The sequence below is a fragment of the Thermobia domestica genome, chromosome 5 (assembly GCF_964235325.1).
Source record: "Thermobia domestica chromosome 5, izTheDome1.hap1.1, whole genome shotgun sequence".
In the NCBI taxonomy this organism is placed as follows: Eukaryota; Metazoa; Arthropoda; class Insecta; order Zygentoma; family Lepismatidae; genus Thermobia; species Thermobia domestica.
The window spans coordinates 319,897,403-319,922,783 of NC_137458.1; the positions used below are offsets into that span (position 1 = coordinate 319,897,403).

At 35.8% G+C, this 25,381-nt stretch overlaps 1 protein-coding gene across 1 annotated transcript in view; it reads right to left on the bottom strand.

Moving 5' to 3' along the window:
* The window catches only part of for (cGMP-dependent protein kinase for), a 316,811-nt gene that overhangs the window by 241,227 nt on the left and 50,203 nt on the right, over positions 1–25,381 (bottom strand). Inside the window, exon 2 of the mRNA XM_081760529.1 lies at positions 13,969–14,135. Within this exon, the coding sequence (XP_081616655.1) occupies positions 13,969–14,135 (167 nt within the window). The remainder of the gene's footprint in view (positions 1–13,968; positions 14,136–25,381) is intronic.

A 25,381-nucleotide genomic window follows, 5' to 3' on the forward strand; every position in this document is an offset into this window, starting at 1 on the left:
ATGACACTGCTTTTTTACTTTCTTGTGCACTCTCCTTACGAACAATTGTTCGGCATACTTTACATAGTACGGCAAAGTACTAGGTATCTCCTGTAATCCATAAGTGTACGAAGTATAGATTTGAAGCTATCCTTTGTCTGAACGAAACTCTATTCAGAAGTATTTCGCTAAAATCAGTGATTTATTTGTGGATTTTGTAGAACGGGGGAATATTTATGCAAGATTGTGTTCTGTATAACAGAACAACTTTAAAGTGGGGTTGTGACAACGTTATTTTTAAACCTACCTACTTTGAAATTATGGTACTAGTTTGATAGGAGACCCCCAAGTTCATCATTTTTTAAACTTTTTAGAAACAATTTTATAATGAATACGGATAGGTACGTTAGATAAGATTTGGTTAGATTGCATGCGTTTGGATAGATTAGATTGCATGCGTTAGTTACCTTACTACTTTTTGTTCTACTGCTAAGGACAAGTCTAGAGCATCGAGTAAAAGCCCTATAGTTGCATTGCAATCTGTACACCTTGTCATAACAAGTGTCACACTCCTACGTAAAACGGTTTTGCTATGACAAGTAATTCTTTAGTCTGTTCTAATTTGGTCCTTAAAGACCAAATTCCACGCCCGAACAATAAATACAACAAAAGGTAAGTTTACTTTGGGCAGAACAGTGGTAGGTGCACATATACTTGAGCCTAATTTTATTAAATAGAAGGGAAAAGACGCTACTAAATGTCATTCCTCATTATCATAGATAAGTTTTAGTACCATTTTGCTCCTTGTACTTAATGAAATTAGATTAAATTGTGTGCACTTATCAATGTTCTGCTGAAAGTAAACTTTTGGCCAACAAAACATACTGGAATCCAGAATTGAACAAAGACAGGGTTAAGCTGAAGCATGATTTACGGCATGTTATCTAACACTGTCTTCAGAAATTAACAATACTTTTACACCGTACCTCACTTTAGAATAGTGTAGCAATACGAGGTTGTTTTACATCAGATACCGTCTTTTTCCCAGTTGGTTTGTTAGTAGTAGCATGATGTCATGATGCCCATTTTTTATCCAGTTGATAACATACTTTTCTGCATTGAACGAGGTACTATCTGGTTCATTAAAGTTTATGAAAAGAATAAATTCGAGGGTTTCACAGAGAATTGGTTTCTAGTATCAGTATGCTGGAAATTTAAGCTGAAAAGCCTCTCTCACACTCTGCAGAAGAAAGTGGAAGAACACTGATTTCCATGTTAAGATTTTGTAGATTTGGGCCAATATTAGGTTTCATCTTATGCTCTCGAAATTCCTGCAGAATTTTGCCTGAATCATCTGGGGAAAAATTTAATTCTTTTATTTTGTATTTTATTTTATTTTCAAAATTTGCATTACTTCTTTGTCGGCGTTTAACTTTCTTGCAGACAATTCTTCTCGCCAATTGGATTGTAGCAAAACCTCGGCCCTACTGAATGTTTCGAGCATATGTTATCTGCTAGACCCTTGAAATCTTATTTTCTGGTACTTCACAAGAGAATTTTCTAAAGATTTTGCCAGTGAGACTCCACAAAACTAACCAGTTTCTTCAAACTGACGTAATTCTTTCATGGACATGCCATCTTTTTTTTCAACGCTTCCAGAACATTTACAGTTTTTCAATTTTGCTTATTACCTGTATAAGGCATGCAGAACTTTCTTGTAGAAACAGGCTGATATGTAGCGGTTCCAGCGCATCTCGGATCATGGACATTTCATAAACAAAATTTCACTTTGAGTTTTACGTACAGATCTGAAAATATTGCACGCTGCTGAAAGCTTCTCTGCAAATTTGTAGAAGCTTCTCGAGAGTGTTCCACTAGCGCAGGGTAGGACTTCCGCAATGCTTCTACTGAACGTTATGAAGAGCCTAACCACCGTACATCAAAAACTTTAGTATATTATAGAAGCGAATACTTAGTTCTCGTGATATTAATTCGATTTCTCTCCTGTTCTTCGGGGACATTGAGTAAACACCGTGCAATCGCTCTACAAGGCTGTGAAAATGAACCATATCTGAAATCGTATTTACAACGTTGTGAACAGCCAGTTCCAGCTTATGACTCATGCAGTGAAACGCGAATAAATTGGTGTCTAATTCTCGCTGGAGTAAAGAAACAGCAGCATTTATTTCGCCTTGCATGTTATTTGCGCCATCAATACAAACTACTATAAGTCTTTCTCGTAATATCATTTTGGAAAGATTCATACTTTCACATATTTTAACTATGGAATCACAAATCCCTCTGCCTGTTGTTACCTATAACTCAAATAAATCTAAAAATATATTGCTACACACCTGATTAACTACAGTACGGATACACAATGAGAACAGATTTATGAGACACAGTGGAGGATTCGTCCATCAATAGCGCGAAGGGTTCATCGGAATTCGCAAGATACTCGGTCATTTTTCGTTCATTTCTGTAGCTACAAAGTCAATAATACTTGAACACGTAACATTAGAGTAGAGGTTCATTCCATTTATTTCTTACTATTTAATAAGATGCACGGTAAACGACAGACGATTTTGGGCAATAACATGGGCAGTTCTAAATATCACAGTTGTCTTTTTAACACGAATTTCATTAACAATTATCACGAAAGCCTCTTACTTTGTGTACCGGAATTACTTGCCTTTTAATCGTCAGGACCTTTTCCTTTATTAAAATATAGTCTAATATCCATTTCCTTATGTTCTTTTTAAGGTGCTTGTCAATGAAGAAACTACCAATTCACAACTGCAGTGACTGCTCACTGATAACTGAAAATGTTTAGTTGTTATTATTACTGTGCTACTCAGATGAAGTATGATAATCAGTGGTATCAGCTGCACGATTTTTCTTCGGGAAACAATTCTATAAACAAAACCAGCATAGCTCGCGAGAATAAACATACTAAAAAAGTAAAAAAAAAATGTTATTAAAATATGGAGTTGAATTATTGTACTTTAAAACAGATTGTATAGCTTAAGAAATATGTAAAATATCTTCCCAGGCTGCGAAGATCGAATTAATCCTAGAGACAGGGAAACCAAAACTTAGAAGGGGGGAAATTCCCAGGCTTCCCCGGCTACAAATAAATCCCTGGCTAAAATGTAAATTATGACTACCACCTCAGCAAATATGTCTACAAGATTAGAAACAAAAATCAGTATTCGGTGAAAGCACTGTTTCTTTCAGAATTAATGTTCCGGTGGGAGGGGGGCACACTCACAAGGAGAAGGCAGACTTTGGTAAGTGAACTTCGGGGCCACTTTTTGCAAGTTGTTAATGCACATTTAAAGAATTAATATTGCAAACTGGGAGAGTGCAATGGCCAAAAATAACGGAGAAAAACTGTCTTAAAGTTTTCTACTCGCTGCATAAATTGTACGACACACACATTTACCAAGTGTCGGCGTGGCAAAGTGAGGAAAATGTTTGACTCATGCGTGAAGGGTTCCGAATTCAATTCCTGTTCGAGTCATACATTTTTTTTTGCTTCAACCAATAAAGTAGCCATTTGTAACTATAAGTAAAATATTAATTCATTATATGTTTATAATGAATAAAACAATATAAATTTTCAAATCACTTGTAAAATCTTTCAATGTTCCATTTTAACTATGGTAGAAACCAAATTTAATCTATTCCGTAAATATTATTGTTACCGCAGTCGTTGTGTAAAAAATGTTCTTGAAGCTTCGTGTTTACATCTGTAGACAGTGTGCGAATTACAAGGGGAATGAGGAGGAAATCTCCTTTGGATATAGCAACATCCAGTATTAGCAAAGGGGATTTCCCCCTCAACTCCTTTGTAATTCGTACATTGTCAACAGATGTAAACACGAAGTGTCAAGAACATTTATTACACAACGACTGTCGTAACCAGTGGCGTATTTATTGGGGGCGCTTCCGGGCTTAATCCTCCCGAAATATTATTTACTATATTAAAGTAAATGAAATATCTTCGAGAATTTTCACATTTCCAGGACTAAAGTTGGCAAAGCCCCCCCCCCCCCGAAATAAAATCGCAAATACGCCACTGGTCGTAACCATAATATAACTCGTGATATCAGTATATTTACGGAATAGATTAAATTTGGTTTGCCAGTTAACATGGAACATTGAAAGATTTTACAAGTGATTTGAAAATTTCTATTGTTTTATTCATTACAAACTTACGATGAATTAATATTTTACTTATAGTTGCAAATGCCTACTTTACTGGTTGAAGAAAAAAAAAAGAGATGTGTGACTCGAACAGGAATCGAACCCGGGACACTTTACACAGGAGTTACAGTTTTTACTCACTCTGCCACACCACCAATTGTTAAATCCGTACGTCGTACGATATATGCGGCGAGTAGAAAACTTTAAGACGGTTTTTCTCCTTTATTTTTGGCCATTGCGCTCTCCCAGTTTGTAATATTAACTCTTTAAATGTGCACTACCACCTCCCAAAAAATGGCTCCGAAGTTCACTTATCAAACTCTGCCTTCTCCTTATCAGTATTACGTGGGGGGGGGCACTGTCAGAACTTGTCCGGAAGAAGCACTGGGTGAAAGATAACGTGTTAAGTATGAAGCGTTTAAGATCAATCCTTCAAACACTACTGAAGGGGGATTTCTAACTTAATTTCATACATATACCTTAAAATAAAAGATTTCGACTAAAATTGCCACTTTAAAAACTTCATTTCAGAGAATGACTATGAGAAACAATAAGGTCACTGTAAAATACATTATGAAACACACACACTCAAGACTCTATCTACCTTCAAAATGACTTTTCCAAAAGTTCAAACGCAACTAAATAGATTTTTCAGACCTGAAAAAGTTAACCATTCTGAAGTTCATGCAAATATTTAATCTTTCTTCCGAAATAAACTCTTTCAAGTCACCTCCGATTGGGATTTCTCCTTGAAGTGAAAACTGCTCCTTCGTGATTATAAGGTTCACGTACGCCTTTTCGACGCAAAAGATCCAGTTCGGATTCCCGGTGAGAGCGCATGTGTTTCGGAACCCACATTAGGCTGTAGATCTACGTCTTATATAGCCTCAGTGCTCAAAGAGACGACAAACTCAAGATCAGCCATCAAACCGAAAACTTATTTACGTCGCCTTTTCACCCTCATCAAAGAGTATTAAGCGCTTTTTTTAAAATATTACATTTACAATCAAACAAATTAACTTGGAGTGCTGTCTTTAAAAATATTTAATTTTAATTTCACATATATATTAGACAACTTCGCATAAAATGATACTTGTAGATCTTCATATTGACCAACACTTTTTTAAATCGCCAATTGATATATATTTTTTTATATTATATTAATTATTTCAACTACATTTACGTATAACTTGCAGTGCATATGTAGAGTAAACAAAAAAGAGCAATCCTATTATGATCATTTTTATGCAACAAAACATTGAATGATGATTTTAAAATATTCTGCATTGAATTAGAAGAAATTTTCGATAAAATAATTTTGATACTTTCATACTTGTTTATGTAGTAATGTAACGATTTATCACAGCATTGTGTACAAAAGGAATTAACAAATGTAGTTACTTTTTCTAGAATATTTAAATTAATTTGTATTGCAAAATTATACAACAAATATAGTAGCACAATAAATAGAAAAGTAATGTTTTATTAAAATTGCGGGTATGTTGACTAAACTTTTATTAAAGTTTAATTTTCAGGTTGTGACAATCAAGTTCCTTCTTTTTATTGAAATCTTGCTAATTGTAATATTTGCTAAATATAAAAGTTTGAATTATACTTTATGCACATATTCAAATCGAATAGCATTAAATTAGTAATGTTGAGAAATATTTTTTGGATTAAAAGAGATTGTTGAGTTGAGTTTAACGTCCCGTTCAGCAGCGAGACCATATAAGACGTGGACCTACTGATTAACGTGAAATCCGAACAACATGAGCTCCCAAAGGGAATCGAACCCGGGCCTCCCACGCTGGATTAAAAGAGAGTTGTTTAACAAAATATCACTAACAAAATGTGAACATAATAATAAATTAAAAAAAAAAAAAAGCTAGTATGCCGGATTTGAACTGCTGATCATCACCAAACGTGAACATTTAGTGAGTGCACACTAATTGATTGCTCCACGATTGCTAGTTTATTAAATACATCTCGATAACATATATAAACAAATTATACGAAAAGGGGTGGTTGCTTTATTTTTTAGTTTATTTAAATGGTTTTCTGAACATAATTAGCAGTGTCGTCTTGTCAATGTTTTGTTAAAATTTGCATCCTAGGGGGGAAATGGAATTTTAAAATTTAACCTATAAATAAAGCATCTCAAAAGTCCCTCATGTTATATAGATGAAGTTTGATATATAAACTCCTCACTAAAATAAATGGTTCGGTGTAATCGAGTTTTCGAATATTCAGCATGTACAGGAAAAGGTATAAAGATAATTTATATAATACTATCTCAACATATAAATATAAATCGAAGTTTTCTGTCTTCTGATCACAGGTAAACGCTGAACTATGTAAAACGAATTTTTGAAAATCAGAATCACTTGGTTAGAGTTGAGTTGATTTTGAGTTCAAAGTCCCTTTCAGCAGCGAGGCTATATGAGACGCGACCTACTGATTAATGTGGAATCCGAACCACATGAGCTCCCTCCGGGAATCGAACCCAGGTCTCCCACGCCAAATCATTTGGCTAGAGTCGTGATTTCACCACCTCACTGTCGCCAAAATATATATCCTAAAGCGGAAGGAGATTCAAAATACATGATAAAATAGTATATCCTGCAAGTCCGTCATTAGGGACTTGAATCTACTTATATAAATCCGTCAATGAAGTAAGTGAAGACTTATTCCAGCGTTTAGGATAGCTTGGCTTCTAAAAGGAGAAAGGGTAATTTGTAAAAATTAAGTTGATGTTGATTGCCTCATTACCACTTACTGATGATTTCAGGGGGTAGCACAGGGGCACATTTTCTCCTGGGACCAATGAAATTCTTACCACTCCCGTCCAAACTTCCGAAGAAACCAGTACTTTTGCAGTGCTACTTTTACCCTGTGTATTGAAATTCTCCCCCGGGAGAAATAGTTTGTACTCATCACTTTCATCACGGATAATGACTTCGAAGATAGTCGAATCAGTTTTCTTTTTTATCATATTGCTTTCATTAGAATCGGTATTCTAAGGGAGAAATCGGCTCCAAATTTGTGATAAAAATATAGTATCTTCCGAAACTCTTAAAATAGGCAGATTAAATTTGTTTATAAACTCCTTTTGAAAAGTAAGATGACACTTGTCCCAATAAAGGAGTATGACCCACATGCGAAATTCTTGGCCATCCTTTGTATAGCCATGGTTTAGCCCCTTCGTGATAAAAAAACGAAAGTATTGTTTTATTAAAATTAATGATATGTTGATTAAGTTTTATTAAAGTTTCATTTTCGCGTTATGACAATGAAGCTGCTACTTTTTGTAAAACTCTTGATAATTTTAACACGTTTAAAGGCAAAAATTTGAATTGTTTGCCCATATTTAAATTACTAACATAAAAAGAATAATATCAAATACCTTTTATTAATAGAAGAGAGCTGTATAACGAAATCTCGCGAACAAAATTTTAAAAATACTGTAGGTACGGAGCTGGAACTAATGATCATCGAAAAAATGGGGGCACTAAATCATGTTTTAACAAATCACCCTACTACTTGTTGGAAAACACTATAACGAATAGAGAGAACAAGTGTTTCTTAAAAAAATAAGAAAAAAGACTGTAGGGTGTGTGATTTGTACTGATGGTTATGGAAAAATAAAGTACAAAGAGCAAGCGCTAAATAACTACTCTACAAAGGTAAATTAAGAGCGGACTACTTTGCAGACGCATATAAGAAAGCCACTAACACAAAATGCATGATCGTTTCGCATATTTTGTAGCTTATTTCTGTTTATTCCTTTGTTTACATGTAAAATGCTTAATATCATTATTAGAGCTATTCCATATTTATAGTAACTAACATTATGACAGATATACTTTGCATTTTTAGCAATTTTTGAACATGAATCTTTGAAGCTTATGCGTTCTGAAAGGAGATTCAAGTAGAGATCTTAAAGATAAAACATGTCTAAAATATCAAAAGTGAACTTGACTCCCTCGTGCACTGAATGTGCCAGTTTTCAGTTAAAGATCAATTCACACATAGTGTATCATGCCCATGTCATTCCCCTGCCATGATCCGTCCGTATCACTGCCGTAACCATTCACACATATCATGCCGTTCTGTAGCGTGCCACTATTTCTTTCTACACCCTTTCCCTTGGTTCGGATCAACTTGGTGTCCCTTCGTGTGCTACGAAGAAAACCGAAGGATCGCGGCCGACACAGTTTCTCTTCAAGCTATCGAGTAAGAGTGATTGAATTATATAATTGTATTTTATTTATTTATTTATTTACTAAACAAATTTCCGATATAGTAAAAATACCATTATTTTTGTAAAATGTTCATTATTTTCATGAAGCAGAGAGAATTTTCTACTTGGCTTTAGAACTATCCCTACTAATTTTTAATCGACATCTAATAGTTTACGTTCATTATTTCTGTCTATTACCTGCATATTACTTGCAGAAACTATGCGGAGTAAATGTTTTATTTAATTACTGTTTTATAAAGGTTTAGTCATATGTTAATTAAAATTCCACTATTTGTAAGTTTCTCATTTCGGTTCTGAAAATGATTATAAATGAAGCTTCCGCTTTTTATAAAATTCTTGACAGTTTTAATGTTTTTAAAGACATAATTCTAAATTATTTGGAAATATGTAAATAAACTAGAATGAAGAGAATAATACTAACCAGCATTATTAGAACAAAACATTGTTCCTTAAGGAATTTACAGAATCAAGCTTTTCTTAAAAAAAAAAAAAAAAAGATTACTATAGGGTATGGGATTCGAAGTGATGATCGTCGAAAAAAAAGTATGTAAAGAACAAGCTTTAACCGACTACTCTACGAAAGCACGGTAAGAGTTATACTTTGGCAGACACATGTAACGAAACCACTAACACAAAATGCCTGATCGCTTCGCATATTTTGTAGCTTATTTCTATTTAGTCCTTTGTTTAAACGTAAAATGCTTAATAGCAATGATTGTTAGAGGTGTGCCACATGTATAGTAACTAACCTTATGACAGATTTACGTTGTATTTCTAACAAAGCATAAAATTCCCTCCTTCTTTGTAAATTTCGCTGCGCGTTTGCCACGTTTACGAAAATGGAACTTAGAATTTTTCGATGAAAGTTTCGGAGATTTCTTTTCTTAATTATAACTTGCTTATTTCTTAATTTTTTATTGCAATATTTTTTGGAAATATGTGTTTTGTTTTTCTGCTTATTTTCAAGAAGAAATATGACATTTTCTATCACAAGAAAGAGAGTTATTTCTATTTATGTAATTTCTAAAGACATGCGACAACAATTTTGGACATAAGTGTACCTATAACAGCACTTGTTCCCCCCCCCAAACACACATCCTGGTTACGCTACTGATCGTCAGTATCCACAACGTCAACATTTCTTAACCCTTACTAATAATCCCTCCTCGGACATTATTGATTCTTCACGCACCTGCTCTACGAACGACTCCCTACCAGACAAGAGTTGATGCTAGTTTTGCCCATGAGATGGCTCAAGACGAGAAATAAAGTTTTTTCGTCTCGTTTTATAAATTTTGTAGAAGTCTCCACTCGTCTCGATTCACGAAGAATAGGTATGCGCACGAGACAAGATTTGTGGCTGTCTCGACTCGAAAATGTGCTGTAAAAGTGATGTCTCGACTCGAAAAATGTATATTTTTCTATTGGAAGAGACGTGTCTCGACTCGAATTTTGTCAGGAAAATCCTGTCTCGACTCGTCTTGTGCGCATCCCTAATGAAGAATTTTTCTCGCCTCGTTTTGATCAGAGGCGCAACTAGAAGGGGACAAGGGGGCCTGGCGCCCCTAAACTTTCCGTGGCCCCCTCCAGACCTCCATACAAAATGCTATTATTAATGCAAAAATAATGATTTAGATATTTGTAAGAGAATTTTTAATGACTTGCCCCCCCTAACATATTCATGGCCCCCCTGAACCTCTGTAGCTGGTTTCGGGCCTGGTCTTGATTCTCGAAAACCTTGTCTCGACTCGAAAACGAAACGAGAATTGTCATGTTTTCACTCTTGTCTCCAATTTAAAAAGGCAATTCTCGTTTCGACTATAATCTCGTTTTCAAGATGAGATACTTTTCGTTTTGTGGGGAACACTACTAGATTGTGTCTCGTTTTGAAACGATGTTATAAAACTGATGCCTCGTCTTTGAAAGTTTACTTGTTCCTATTGTAAACATATACGTTCATTCTCGTCTCGTAAACTTATTCTAGTATAGTCCAAAGAAAAAGGCATTGATATCATGCATTGACCAATTGGAAATATCCAGCAGTAGACGGCTAGCATTCTGGTCTCACTTTGTTAGGTCCCTGATTAGAAAATGAAATCTTTCAGTTTAACGTCCAACGTCATGTCTATTAGACTAAGGGAGAAGAATGATTAATACAAGTGAATGGTGATGAAAACGTTGGTAGAATGAGAATGTGGGAAGAAATGGGAGTACCCTGAGAATACTCATGAATACGATGTTGCCCACCATAAACTTACTTTGCCGGGGATCAAACCAGGGACACCTCGCACCAGTGGTAGTGCTCTACCACTGAGCCATCGTGCCTCTGTCCCGGATTGAGGATAAGATTTCTGTGCTTTCCTCATCTATGACCACGTTAGCCGTCACGTTTGAGGGATGATGTCCCTCGGTGATCACACTATCAGAGGAAAGGAAAGGAAGGAAACGGCCTAGGATCTAGGTATTATGCTGGCATTTGTCTGGTGTGAGCGAGGAAAACCCAGAAAAATCTCACTCGGGATGGCTGGATTGAAAAGGCTTTTACAGTTTTTTTTCGACCGAACGTCCCCACTGGGAATCGAACTCGTTAGGTCCCCCGTTCGGATTTCGCGTAGTCTGGCCGACGATACACCTTTTCTTCAGTCTTACCACTTGAATACTAGGGTGTTGCCTTAATTACGTAGATCAGAACGACTACTATCCAAAATTCCTTATATGTTCCATTGTTAACCGTATCTAAAATTATTTTAATAAAATAAATTTATTTCCATTGAAGAATGATACAGTATTTTTTGGATTTTAGTTTTTTTTTTTTTTCAACATTCTATTTCGTCTCAATCAGAAACTTTCAGGTATAGACTTGCAAGTCGAACTTAGATTAACGTACAGCCAAGAATGGGAAAATACGGTCAAAGATTGGATTTAAAGTGACCCTTCGTGGTCGAGGTCGTAACGCAAGTGCTTCCAGGTTCGATTCTCGGGGTTTACTTGCCTTGCGTACAAACCCGGATATCAGTTCGAGCCTCTCTTTAAACAACAGGTTCCGTCTGAAATTGCCTCGGTGCTCAGCAGAAAGAGAGCACTCGACTCAAATTGCCAATAAATATATATATTTCAACTCCATTATATTCCACTCGTTCCTTTGGTGAAACTCACAATTCTGGTAAAGACTCAATCAAAGCGTACCCACCGATATGCAGACCTGAGAGCGCTGATATCACGAAGATCATACGTTGAGTTGATTTTGAGTTTAACGTCCCTTTCAGCAGCGAGGGTATATGAGACGGGACCTACTGATTAACGTGAAATCAGAAACCACATGAGCTCCCGCCGGGAATTGCACCCAGGTCTCGCCGTTTTCCTCACGCGCATATCTATTGTCTAATTCCACTATTGACGAGTTAAAATATCCACAAATTAAACCATTTTTCTTTCCAGTAGCTTCATTTCAGTTTGGCAATTCAAACACTTTTTTTTTTCAAGAAAGAAAAAAAAGTTAAAAGTGGGAACGGATTTGGTAGCGTTTAGTTTATCTGTAATCTAGAACTAGTAAAATAGAGTTTTTGGAACCAGAGCCAAAATAAATACACTCTTTTTCCACATCGTTCCAGCTTCTCGTCCATTTAAGATTCCGATGTCAATTTGATCTAACACCAATATAACTCAAACCAAGTTGATTTTTGTCGCGTCCATTAGTGGCTGGATTACTCACAGTCAGAACTTCTATATCACGAACGGCTTCTTGAATTTCGTGTTTGCACACACCTAATTTACGCTTATTTACTTCTCACGTAGAAATATGGATGATTAATTAGTTTATATTTAGGCCCTTTGAAAGCAAGAAGACTACGTAGGGGAGGGTAATACATGGAATACAACAGTGTTCAATACACTACTCCTTGCTCTAATTATCACAGTGGCGTGTCTCTAATGCGTAAGGCCAAGGGTTCGATTCTTTAGGGGGTACGGCGGCTCAGTAGTACAGCGCTTACCTCTGGTGTGTGGGATCTCTGGTTCGAACCTTGGCGAAATAAGTTTTTGGTAGGAAACATCGCGTCCGCGGATCTTCTCGAAATTCTCCCGTTTTCTCCCACATTCTCATTCTGCCAAACATGCACTTGATTTAAGGTGGATCACCACCTGGAAGTCAGTACATATTTTAGCTCATTGCCTTAATTACTACGCAATGAAACGTTACATATTATAAATATTGTACTATAAGATACAGTAATGTTTCAGCTATAACACAAGACACTGATTCATTTGGTTGTGTCTCCTGATATCGAAAAATTAACAAATAAAAGAAAATATTTGATTCGTTTTACAATGAGCACACAAGATGGCACTTACTGTCAGATCTTACTAGAAGTGCTCAGTTTTACGAAATGTATATTTGTATGTGTAAAGTATTCTAAAATAACGATCTTATTACGAAATAGATATATTGTTTGAACGTTTTTCGTGTTATCTTTCATATTTTATTTAAATATTAATTTACATTTAAGGAAATTGATTTTGAGACGAAACTTGCGCAGAACGCCATAGTGCGTTGTTGCCAAATTTGTACGTTTACTGTAGTAGTCACAATAAGAAAATTCCTGGATTCTAGCGTTGTAGTTCGAGAAGCGGTATTACGTAAAGGGTCGAAAACTAATTTCTCCAGTAAGTATCTAAGCAGAATTCGATGATTACTCCCTTTATTATCTGGCATCAGTGAACACTCGACACTATCTGGCAACTCCACACTATTCAAGCAGCGTTTAGCATAGCACTGGGGACACCTAGTGATCCACCTTAATCATCCGATTTCTCTAGGCTAAAAGGTAGTCTATAAACATGGTACGTAAAACTAGAAACTAAGTTCATTTTCAAGAATTCAGATGTTTCTCCCCCCCCCCCATTTACCTTTTTGGTACTGTCTTGCATAAATCAAACCGCTAAGAAAACAGGGATGGATAGGCCCACCGGGATACCGGGAAAATCCCGGTAGGCCCCCTGCCAATAATTAATAATGCCCAGTGTGGAATCATACTATAATTAATTCCCATGCTCCTTTGGTATGACAACTTCCAAAAGAATTAATCATTGACCATCAGTGGCGTAGCAGCTGTCCCCGCAAGCCCCGCAGTGCGGGGGGCCCAGAGGTATAGGCGGCCCCGAAATCTTGCGATGAATAAAGATTTAAAGAAGTAGAACTTCAACCTTCTGTCGGCTTTACAACTAGGGCCCCCCCTCTATACTTTGCGGGGGGGGGCGCAAAAGTGTGCTACGCCACTGTTGACCATTGACAATTATATTTCTTTCTGAATGCCAAGGGCCCTTGAAATGTGTTGTGGGGAATCGGAGGCCCCCTGTACTATAGTGCTTCCGGCCCCCGGTTGTAGTACCTATCCGCCCCTGCTAAAAAAGAAAGCTATTCAAATCTACGTGCTCATTTTTTTAAAAAATAAAATATAAAACTTTCTATGCAAGATAATACATAATAAACTTACAAGCAAATAGATATCTCTGGTACTCACCTTCCATGACGTAAACAATGCTCCCGACATCCCCTTCTTTGATGATGAGACTACCGGCTGCATACTCTACAGGATACATACAGTCCACGATTTCGCGGATCTGTGTCATTTCCAAATTCTTCATGAAATCATTGTCCAAGATGGCAGCTTTGATAAGTTCTCGTGACCTGAAAGACAGAAAGAGTTTTTTTTTAACTTGTAAAGAAATATAATAACAATAATAATAAATAAATGTAATAATTCAAGAATAATGTCAGTGTGCAACGAATATACGTAAATACAGTTGGACCCCGATAATTCGAATTTTTTCCCATTCCCTTGAACTCTCCATGACATTTAATGTTAAAATAACCTCTACAAGTAGAATGTTTAAAAATTACAACCTCGATAAGTCGAATTTTAAGGGCTTCATGATCATATTTTAAAACATCGATAACTCGAACTTTCGTATCTGCGAACCTCTCCAAGTAGAAATTTACCTCTATACGTCGAATTTCTCCTGATGCCGCCTTGATAACTCGTAGCTGTATCTCTATGCTTTTATGCAATTGAAGACCGTTAAAAAAAATAAAAAAAAATAAAAAAAACCTCGATAGAGCAAAATATTAAGAAACGGAGGTATATATGGGATAGTTACGCTTTTTATGCTATTAATCGAAGCTGTGAAGTTGAAATTGGCAAATCTCGAAATGTTCCATGTTTACAGAATACTAAATCATGAGCGTTTTGTCAGAACTCTATACAGATTAGGTAGAATAACAACAAAAATGCGATTCCTGAAAAAAAAAAAAGTTTTGTGATCTATCGAGTTTTGAAAAAACGCTCCTCAATTGTCATACTGTAATTGTTTTACTCTGTCCAGACATGAAAGCCCCTCCCTGCAAAACAATACACGTACAGTATTTTATTTTCGCTAATCATCTGAACTGCTAATTTAAGGGACTTTAATAACTTCAGGTTTAAGAGGTTGTTGAAACGAATAAAGCATCGAGTTGCATACTTTTCATGAGGAACGCAGAATGTCGGTATAGAAGAACGATTTATATCGAAAAAAGGCCAGCCATGACTTTTCCGCAGGGTTGTCCAAATGCAACAGGAGAAATTAACATAAGAATCTTTTAAAAACATAATAGAAATGAAAATCTTTGAGTTTTACGTCCCACGGTTATGCCGGTTAGGCTAAAGGAGACGGTGATAATGAGAAATGAGTGAAATGGTGGAATGAAGAAAGTGGGAGGAAACGGGAGAACCCCGAGAAAACCCACGAGCACGGTGTTTGTCCACCACAAAGTCCACACGAAAAACATAATAGAATGAAGCTTACCGGTAATCACAAAAATAAAAATAAAATAAACATTGATAAATATGAAATGCGGTTTGTTTTGCATAAATTTTAACCATTTAAAATGAAGTTTAGTTTCGAAATGACTCACATTATTGAATCACGTGTTACTCTGTCCAGGATTGTTTCACAATTTTGTCCTCTTGTAGGATAGAGGATAAGCTTTTCCTTTTCCTTCAATTATGGACAAATAATCCGAACCGAACGAAAATGCACGCAGATACTCTTTAGGAAGAAATTGTTCTTCAAATCCAGCTGAAAATGAAAATTTCTCCTGTTTTCAAATTATGTCTCTTGTAAATATTTCATTCATATTATATAAAGTAGCCAAAAATCGAGAAAAATCTTTTTTTTTTTGTTTTCCGTCCGTTTCCTCCCACATTTACTTTGAAGATGAGGACAAATATTGACATGATTTTTGATACTTGCAGATTTCATTGTAATACAAAGTAAACCGAAAGAGAGAGGTTGATAGTCTTCCCAGCTTAAAAAAAAAAAAAAAGAAAAAAAAGAAGGATCGTTTGGATCGTTCAACTTGTTACATTAGAGTATAAATTGGATTTATCTTACGTTAATTTCTTCTGTTGTGTTTGGACAACCCTGTGGAAAAGTCATACACAGGGTTGTCCTAGTGTTTTTTTTTCGATCATATACATCATTGTTATTTTTTACTTACGTGTTTCTAAACACAGAGAAGTTAGTATCACACGTTCTTCAAGTTCTTAATGACTCTGCATAGGGCCCAGTTCCACTCTAATGTTGCCAGAATATGAGACAAACATACGTACGAATCGATAGATTACCTTGAACTGAATCAAGGTCGCATCTACGGGAGGGGGGTCACCGGGTCTGGATACCCCCCCTATACTACATAACTCGACAAGACACAAAGATAAGTCTGTTCTGAAGGGGGTTAAGAGCAGGACAGAACTTCCTTATTAATAAAAGTGGCCTCCACTTGAAAAAAGTTTGCGAATCGATGGCCTAAAAGGGAGAATTGTGGAACTTAAAACTCAAATAAATATGTCTCTGTTAATGCGACCTAAGGTGGATTTGAACATATTTCTGTGATATCCAATGTGTGCTAAAAAAAAAAAAAAAAAAAAAAAAAAAATGGTAGAATCCGTGAATGCATACTAATATTCATAAGAGAATATTCTGTAGATGTGTTTCTCTGAAGTGGCAAGTTGAGTGTGCAACCTTGAGAAAAGGACGAGGCAGTATTGAAAAGAGTAATACAATGAGTTGTCTTGTTGACTTCTCTAAAGAATTCAAAAACAAAATCAATTTCTTTCGTGAGGGTCATTGATAATTTGTAGAAGTTCTAAATATAACCAAAAACCTTGATCCAGCCGTTGAACGACCGAGATACACCGGATTTCCCTCCGACTCTGATAAAAAAAAAACTTCCTCTGTAGTCATTCAGTGGCCCAAATTAGATTCTCTATTTGGATCTTTCCCTCTCTCTCTCTTTCTCTTCTATGCCTGTCTGTCTGTTTCCGTAACTCGAACATTAGCTATCGAGATCATCACTAGAAATCGAATCACTCATGTATAGTCATTCACACGACACGAGAAATTTCTCGTGTTTCTTGGACAACTCTAGTTATTAAGTTATATATATACTAGCAGAATACCCATTCTTCGCACGGGGAAGAACACCTTTTGGATATAAATGCTGAATTTGGATTTAAACTGCATCGGAAGTGTCACTGTTCATCTCAGCGACCTCGAAAACTATGGATTCGACACTAATATCGGTTATTTTAGATCATATTTATATATCAACCCTCTCCCCCAAGTTGCGAGGCTGAATTTGGATTTAAACGGCATCGGAAGTATCACTGTTCAGCTCAGCGAAAACGATGGGTTCGACACTAATATCTACCATTTTCGATTATTTTTATATCTATCCCCTTCTTCTCCTCCTCCTCCCCTAAGTTATACTGTCAAAGTGAAACTATGAAAACCATTCCAAACCCGAACCTCATCTATGTTGAAAATTTGATAGAGATTGGTCGTGTAGTTCAGGAGTTATTGAAATCACAAATATAGTTATATAACTTGAACCTTGATTACTCGAAAAAACTCGATAACTCGAAGTTTTGTCTATTGAGTTATCAAGGTCTCACTGAATATCTAAATTGATCAAGTGATTGGATGAACACAATGAGTAGGATTTATGAACTTTCAGTGATATGCAAGTCATTACACTGTATATTTCAACAATAAATTTGGTTTGGTTATATCATACTCCTCGTGAAAATCTCGTGACGCGAAATAATTCTGATAACTTCCAGATAAAATTAAGGGGAAAAAACAAGGCATAAATTTTGTACATAAATTTGCATCGGCGCTCGAGCTCTGTAATAGTCTGAAATAGTGATGTCGTCATTTCCTCTTCGTTACCATGGTGATCGCCATGTTTTTTTCTAAACAAATGCATGAAGCTATAGGAATACTATGAAGTATACTGTTAATAACAACACACATTTAATAATAATTTTAGAATATTTTGAGGACAAAGTAAAGTTGGCAGGAAAAGGTACAGATTAAGAATATGGGTCCACTATTTGGAAAATTAACGAGTGAAATCTAGTAATTAACGAAGTAACATATAAGGAACCTTGTTCTAAACGGGGCACATCTCTAGGTAATCTGATAAGATAGAAATTGCGTAAGTAATGCCAGCGTTATTACCACGTAACGCACAATGAACAAAGGTAACTATACGCAATGTAAAAACTCTAACGTACAGACTTATGAGCTGTCGGCACAATGAAAATAGTACTAATATACGATTTCTGTACAAGGAAAAATAATTGTCTTCTTTGAAAATAATGTTAATTATATTGGCGAATTTAGATGTTTAGCGTCCACCTTTTAAAATATGAGTGCATAGCTACAGTGCCTACAAAATAAAGAAACAAACAATGAACCAACCAAAAAAAGACACGAAGCTTGTACTCATATGCGTTCTGAGAACTTTCAACCTGAACCAATTTCTGATTGGTTAACATGTATCAGATCTTTCCTTATATTTGTTACTTACTTTAAAAATATACACTGACAGTACAACAAGAAAACATCCAATTATGAGTAGTTCAGCATAAGATTCAAACACTATTTTTGTAGAACTACACGTTTGGAATGTAATGTGTGATACTGATGGTGATACATCATTTTTTTTTTAGAATTATTTAAATTTAATATCTGATAATAAAGAAGCTAAGCATATTTTCACACTTACTGTAACCTCCAAATGTATAAATACACAAAATCTGCGATGTCAAGGGAAATATTTCACTTTCAACACTTGTCATTTTAACATATTATTTACCTAATTGCTTGCCTTTTCTATGTTTTCGTACTGTAGTTTCATTCGTTGGAATTTATTTTAAACATGTACAAATGCTTCTTTTTACTCTAGTGTTTGCATTCCGAAAGTTAACACGTCACTGTTTTCGCTTTTGTTTAGTAAATAAAACTACAATCACCATGGCAACCAGACGAATGTGCCGTCACACTATTTCAGTCTATTGGATAGCGAACCAGGGTGCAAGCTCCAAGGAGGTTAATAAAGGCGAGTACGAGCCGACTATCGAGCCAGTGGGAGCCTCATTAAGGATGGTGAGCCAGAGGCCGCGAGAGCCCGAGTTAAGCTCGCTTACAAATTGGCCGTCTCTGGGCTAGAGCGTGTTGTTCAGTTAACTACAGTGCGTTTACTCAACAGAAGTGCAGTTCGGTAAATTTCTTTCAAATCCCTATACTCAATTTTAAAACAGTACCTCTTGCTCCCTCCAAACCTCTTTTGATCGAATTTGTGGCAATGCAACGTATTAACACCCCCTGTGTCTGTTCTTTCATCCCAATATTATGGCTAATATGAAACAAATGCCAGGCAACGTAAGAACAAGGAAGCTGGTCTTGGGATCAGAGAATCGAGAACTAACTTAAAGGACAGAATTTGGAACTGTGGCAACCAAGACTCCACGTGGAGTTGACAAGCGATTGTCAATTGTTTGAAATCAGGGCTCTTTTTGGCCATTTAGTTATCGAGGGTGATTTTCGCAAGATTCCTCGGGCGATGATGACTTATTTATGGCACGAGTCATCACACGTAGAAGACGACATTCTTGAACTTCGATTGAAAAAACGAATTATACATCACTTGCATGAATGGCGAGATCAAAAATGCGTGGAATCTTTACCTCGATACACAGCCCTTGGGTCTTAGTTTTCTCGAAAGAGACGACCATGACAGTCCGACAAAGGAATTTTCATTAGTATTACAATTTATTAAAAAGCATGTGTTTGTCAGACTCAGGGGGCTGCTGTCCCTCCTGCCCTCCCTAAATAACGCCTCTGATTTATCATGGGAAAGCATTAAAATTTGAACGCATAACCATGGTTCGGATTACATCTTAAAGGTCCACGTTTGACGTCCATGTTTCATATAGCTTCTGCACTGAAAAGACGGGCCAAAGTTTAACAAACAAACAACAAACCTGTTAGCGAAATGGTGGTAGACTTTCTACCATGAAAAATTGTATCCCTACATTAACAAGAGAGAGAGGGGAGGGGGACCTAACAATGTAAACGAAAATATTCACGGAAACATAGCAGAAACAAAGGACAAAGTATACGTCGCGAAAGTTGATTGTTTGGAAACGAGAGGGGAAGGTAGCTAACACCTGTTGCTATAAATTGACGTGTTGGAATTCCAAATATAGGCCTTATGTATCTCCTCCTTTGTTTTCCCGCCCGCTTCTTACGCACTATATGTGTGATTTGTTTGTGACTATGAGAGACCCAAAATATTCTTTCATAAATAGCCTCGTAAATATGGTAACAGCAACAATCAATAAAAGGAAAACAAGAAAGAGTCTCTCAAGGTCAGCGGAAGAAACAATGGAAAAACGTGTTTGTAACGCATGAATAATGTGAACATGAGTTATAAATAGAACACTCAAACGGTTCTTAAGAACTTCATGCGTATAATCATCTACACACTGGGATATTGTTACAAAAAACAAAATAATCTTCACAAAAAAAGAAAAAAAACATTACTGTACGCATTGTATAATACGTTAGAGCGCATTATGCTTTTATACCTAAGAAGTCGAATGTTTGAACCGCATGAGCAAAGCTCTTGTTTGCTGGATTTCGCCACTTAATTGTTTCTTTGCATCGCGAACTGCTAAACAAATTTTAAAAATTGTATCACAAACACAATTCATAAATTTTGAATAGTATTTTTGGCAGAGAAAGAAAATAAATATTATTTTACATTGTTACTTGTTAGTATTTTACGGGGACATGTTTTGTATTATAAACAAGTAACAGAGTAAAAATCCAAGTACATTTCAAAAATGACAACCAGTGGCGTCCCCTAGTATTTTTGGGTGTGTGTTTGAACCTTTACAGGACGAATGGCTCAGGGGCTGAACCAGCAGTTGAAACCTCCATCGCTCCGTTCCTAATTAACGTAGAGACACTGGCGTCGTTAGTTTTTTAAATCTTGGGGTTCGGATGAATCAAAATCAATATCCTCTTTCCGACAAAAGTTCTGTATACAAAGTAGTACAATTTCTTTAAATATATTTGACTAAAATCTGGAGGGGACGCGTCCCTCCGACCCCCTCCGATAACAACGACCATGGTGGAGAGATGATTTATTCATATCTCTTCAGGAAGGATGAAGCTTCCAACGGTGTGCATTTCGTCCACATCGTGGGGCCAGTAACAGACGGGTAGAGGGGAAAATTTGGATGCTTTTAGTTCCCTCAACATTTGGGAGAGTGAAACTTTCCCCCAAAGGACCTACATGCATAAAAAGTGGTATCAATAAAGATAAATAAACATTCTAACTAATGATACCCTGTGTATGGGCATTGGGTTTGTGAGGGGTAAATGGGAGGAGTCATTGTTCCAATCTAACTGAAGTCTTACCGGGTAACCTAACCTAATCTATCCTAACAATTTTTAGCGTTTTAACCTGCTTTTTTTTGTAGGATTGAAACTGAAGGGGCACTACTAAACTTAGGATGGTATTTTTCTACATATTATTCTATATTTTTAATTTTTTCCCTCCTTTGAGAAAGAGATGGCGCTACATGTCACTTCATTATTGTCAACTCCTTACTACACACAGAATAGAGAAATACACACATATGACACTGCAAAATAACTGGATATAAAAATTGGTAAACGGAAACATTACAAGGCCAAGTTAATTTCTTTGGAAAAGAGGAATAATTACTAGCAAAGTAAAATCAGTCAAGTAAACAAAATGTCGAAAACTAGTACCAGACTTGTAATGAAATGTTGGGTAACTAGTGGTTTAGTAGATAATACAAATTGATTTGTAGATACAATAAATTTTTTTTTTATTTTTCTGATAGAAACATACAACTTAAAAAGTAGGAGTGAGATTTTATTTTCTAAAAAGTATTTGTAAAATTTGCCTTCACTGCCAGAAAGAGTCAACTGTTTCCTCCTTCTGTCCTACATACAATATTTCACTTATTAAGAAGAGCTAATGGACCTTATAAGATTGTAATACTGCTACATTCGTTACTCTATATGACAACTCTTGAGCAAAAGCGAATTTTTGAACTCTCTTTTGTTGTTGTTGTTGCAATAGACAGCTAAGCGATCATCTCTGCTGAGTTCATTAATGGAGTCAATCCATTAACATCTTCACTTGTAACGGTGACTTTAACAATGTCTATCCACATTCCCTTTAGAACCTAAAACATTCCCTAGCTTCTATGCAACCTTCAGAGTAGCAAAGAAATGTTGGTTGCCTATGATAAAAGGATATGTAGCTTTTCTTACTACAACTATCTCTGTTGAGTTAATTAATGGAGTCAATCCATTAACATCTTCACTTGTAACGGTGACTTTAACAATGTCTATCCACATTCCCTTTAGAACCTAAAACATTCCCTAGCTTCTATGCAACCTTCAGAGTAGCAAAGAAATGTTGGTTGCCTATAATAAAAGGATATGTAGCTTTTGTTACTACAACAATCTCGACTGAGTTAATTAATGGAGTCAATCCGTTAACACCTTCACTTGTAACGGTGACTTTAACAATGTCTATCCACATCCCGTTTAGAATCTAAAACATTCCCTAGCTCCTATGCAACCTTCAGATTAGCAAAGAAATGTTGGTTGCCTATAATAAAAGGATAGGTAGCTTTTGTTACTACAACAATCTCGACTGAGTTAATTAATGGAGTCAATCCGTTAACACCTTCACTTGTAACGGTGACTTTAACAATGTCTATCCACATCCCGTTTAGAATCTAAAATATTCCCTAGCTTCTATGCAACCTTCAGAGTAGCAAAGAAATGTTGGTTGCCTATGATAAAAGGATATGTAGCTTTTCTTACTACAACTATCTCGACTGAGTTAATTAATGGAGTCAATCCGTTAACACCTTCACTTGTAACGGTGACTTTAACAATGTCTATCCACATTCCCTTTAGAACCTAAAACATTCCCTAGCTTCTATGCAACCTTCAGAGTAGCAAAGAAATGTTGGTTGCCTATAATAAAAGGATATGTAGCTTTTCTTACTACAACTATCTCTGCTGAGTTAATTAATGGAGTCAATCCATTAACATCTTCACTTGTAACGGTGACTTTAACAATGTCTATCCACATTCCCTTTAGAACCTAAAACATTCCCTAGCTTCTATGCAACCTTCAGAGTAGCAAAGAAATTTTGGTTGCGTATAATAAAAGGATATGTAGTTTTTCTTACTACACCTATCTCAGCTGAGATAATTAATGAAGTCAATCCTTTAACTTCGTAACGGTTACGGGTAACGGTGACTTTAATATTGGCTGACCATATCCCATTTTCTACTTTTGGAACACAGATGAATAATTGTATAATGCTAGTAGTTACACGAGGTGCCAAGTAGTTACATAAGATGGCGGAAAACATCCTCCAGCAGTTGGCATCTACTGGACGAAATTGACACTTCTACAAATAGAAATAAATGTTCGTTTTACATGATCTTCGTTACTACTTTTGAGCAAAGTTTATTTAATTTTGGGTGACCACAACCGGGAGAGTATCAATGAATCATACATGTACACTCTTGTTCACACGAACATATATAACTGATAACTAGGGCAACCCAAAAGCATAATAGCAATTTAGACATATGGTTGGTACCTTGAACATGATTGTGGTTGTCTAAGGGTCCAGAAGAAACTAATTTTAAAAGTATAATAAAGCATTATTTTAGAAAATAAAGCATAAAGCATAATTTAAAATATATAACATAATTCTAGGAAAATTGTATTTAACTGCAAATTTAACATATTAATATTTTTTAAAACCAATATTTACAATGCAAAATCATTGAGAACATAACAATGCAACAATGAAAAGCTTATTTTTATTTCAGTATTTTGGTGCAATCCTTTGATGTGGAGGAAAGAAGAAAACTTTCCGCCAACAATGAATAATATACAAGAACTCCACACTATATTGTTACGTGTAACTCTTGAACTTGAGCACTTTCTGTACTTTTGGTGGCATCTTTTACTTTCCCTTTCTGTATATATGCACCTCTAAGGCGCACACAAGTGATTAAAAAAAAAAAAAAAAAAAAAAACTGACTCAAGGAAAGCATATCTCTTTAAAACTGCATTAAGTAGAAAGTTCATTAAATATAAAAGAAATTGCTTGCATAAAATATTAATAAATAGATCAAGATATTTAGAATATTTATTGTATACTAAATATTATGTTATACACGATTAATGTAAAACAATAATTGGAATTAACAATAAAGCAAAATAATGCATAATTTGATAAAATAAAGCATAATTAAACAAAGAATAAAGCATAATGTGGGTTGCTCTACTGATAACCCTCTTCTGTTTGAAGCGCCTGATATTCCTTCTGTAGAAAGAGATGATTCATTAGCCAACTAATATGTAATTTATATTTCAAACTAACAGAATGCCCATTCTATGCACGAGGTGGAAACGTTTCATTTTGGACATAAAGAGCACCAAAACCGTCACCAATCAGATTAGGGACCCCAAAAAAACTATCAATTCGACACTTACATCGGTCATTATCGATTATTTTAACATGTCACTATCCCCGCTTAGGAGTACTAATGGGGGCTAAATTTGGATTTAAACGGCATCAGAAGTGTCACTGTTCGTCTCAGTGACCCCAAAACTATGGATTCGACACCAATATCGGTAGTTTTCGGTCATTTTTTTTGTATTTCCCTTCTTTCCCCTTATCCTAAGTTCTACCGTCAAAGTGAAATAATAAAAATACACCCCAGACTCGAACCTCATCTATGTTGAAAATTTGATCGAGATCGGTCTGGTGGTTAAAGAGTTATCAAATCACAAATATTCCGACTTTTATATATATATTCAACTGTTCTTAAATACAGTTGCAAGAATGTAACTTTAAAGAGATATAGATGGCACTTTTTTTTTGAACAAAACTGTACTCTTATGTACTCCATGAATATCTACGCTGTTATTTGCTTTTGTAGTACCAATAAATTGTAATTCGCGAAATCAGTATCAAGTCTGTTTGAACGCCACGTAAGAATCCGGAAGCCTCTTTTATTTTTCTTGTACAGTATAATCAAGGTTTAAAGACGACATTTGAATATCTCGCGTATAAAGCAGCTTGTAACTCGCGTTGCTTTCTCGCTTGATAAGGCATCTTTTGGCTCGTTCACAATAAAACACAACAATTGCAGCTGAGACTCCATTCAAACGTTCCGTTATCGGGAAATCCCATCTCACTTCTGCAACCAAACTGCAACATCATCATTGAATATGTTAAAGCTTTAAGAACTAGTTCGTGAATCTATAGAGACTTCTGCTATTGTATATTTATCATTGCAGTGTGACTGTTGGATCTCAGCAGTAGTCACTGGTCGTATAACGGAGGCGCCAACCAAGTCATAAAATATTCATTTCTACTGACATTATCTGCCTTTCCTTTCGCAATGATTCATGGGTACAAGTTTCTGAAAACAAAAAAGTTCCAAAGGAAGACATGGAAA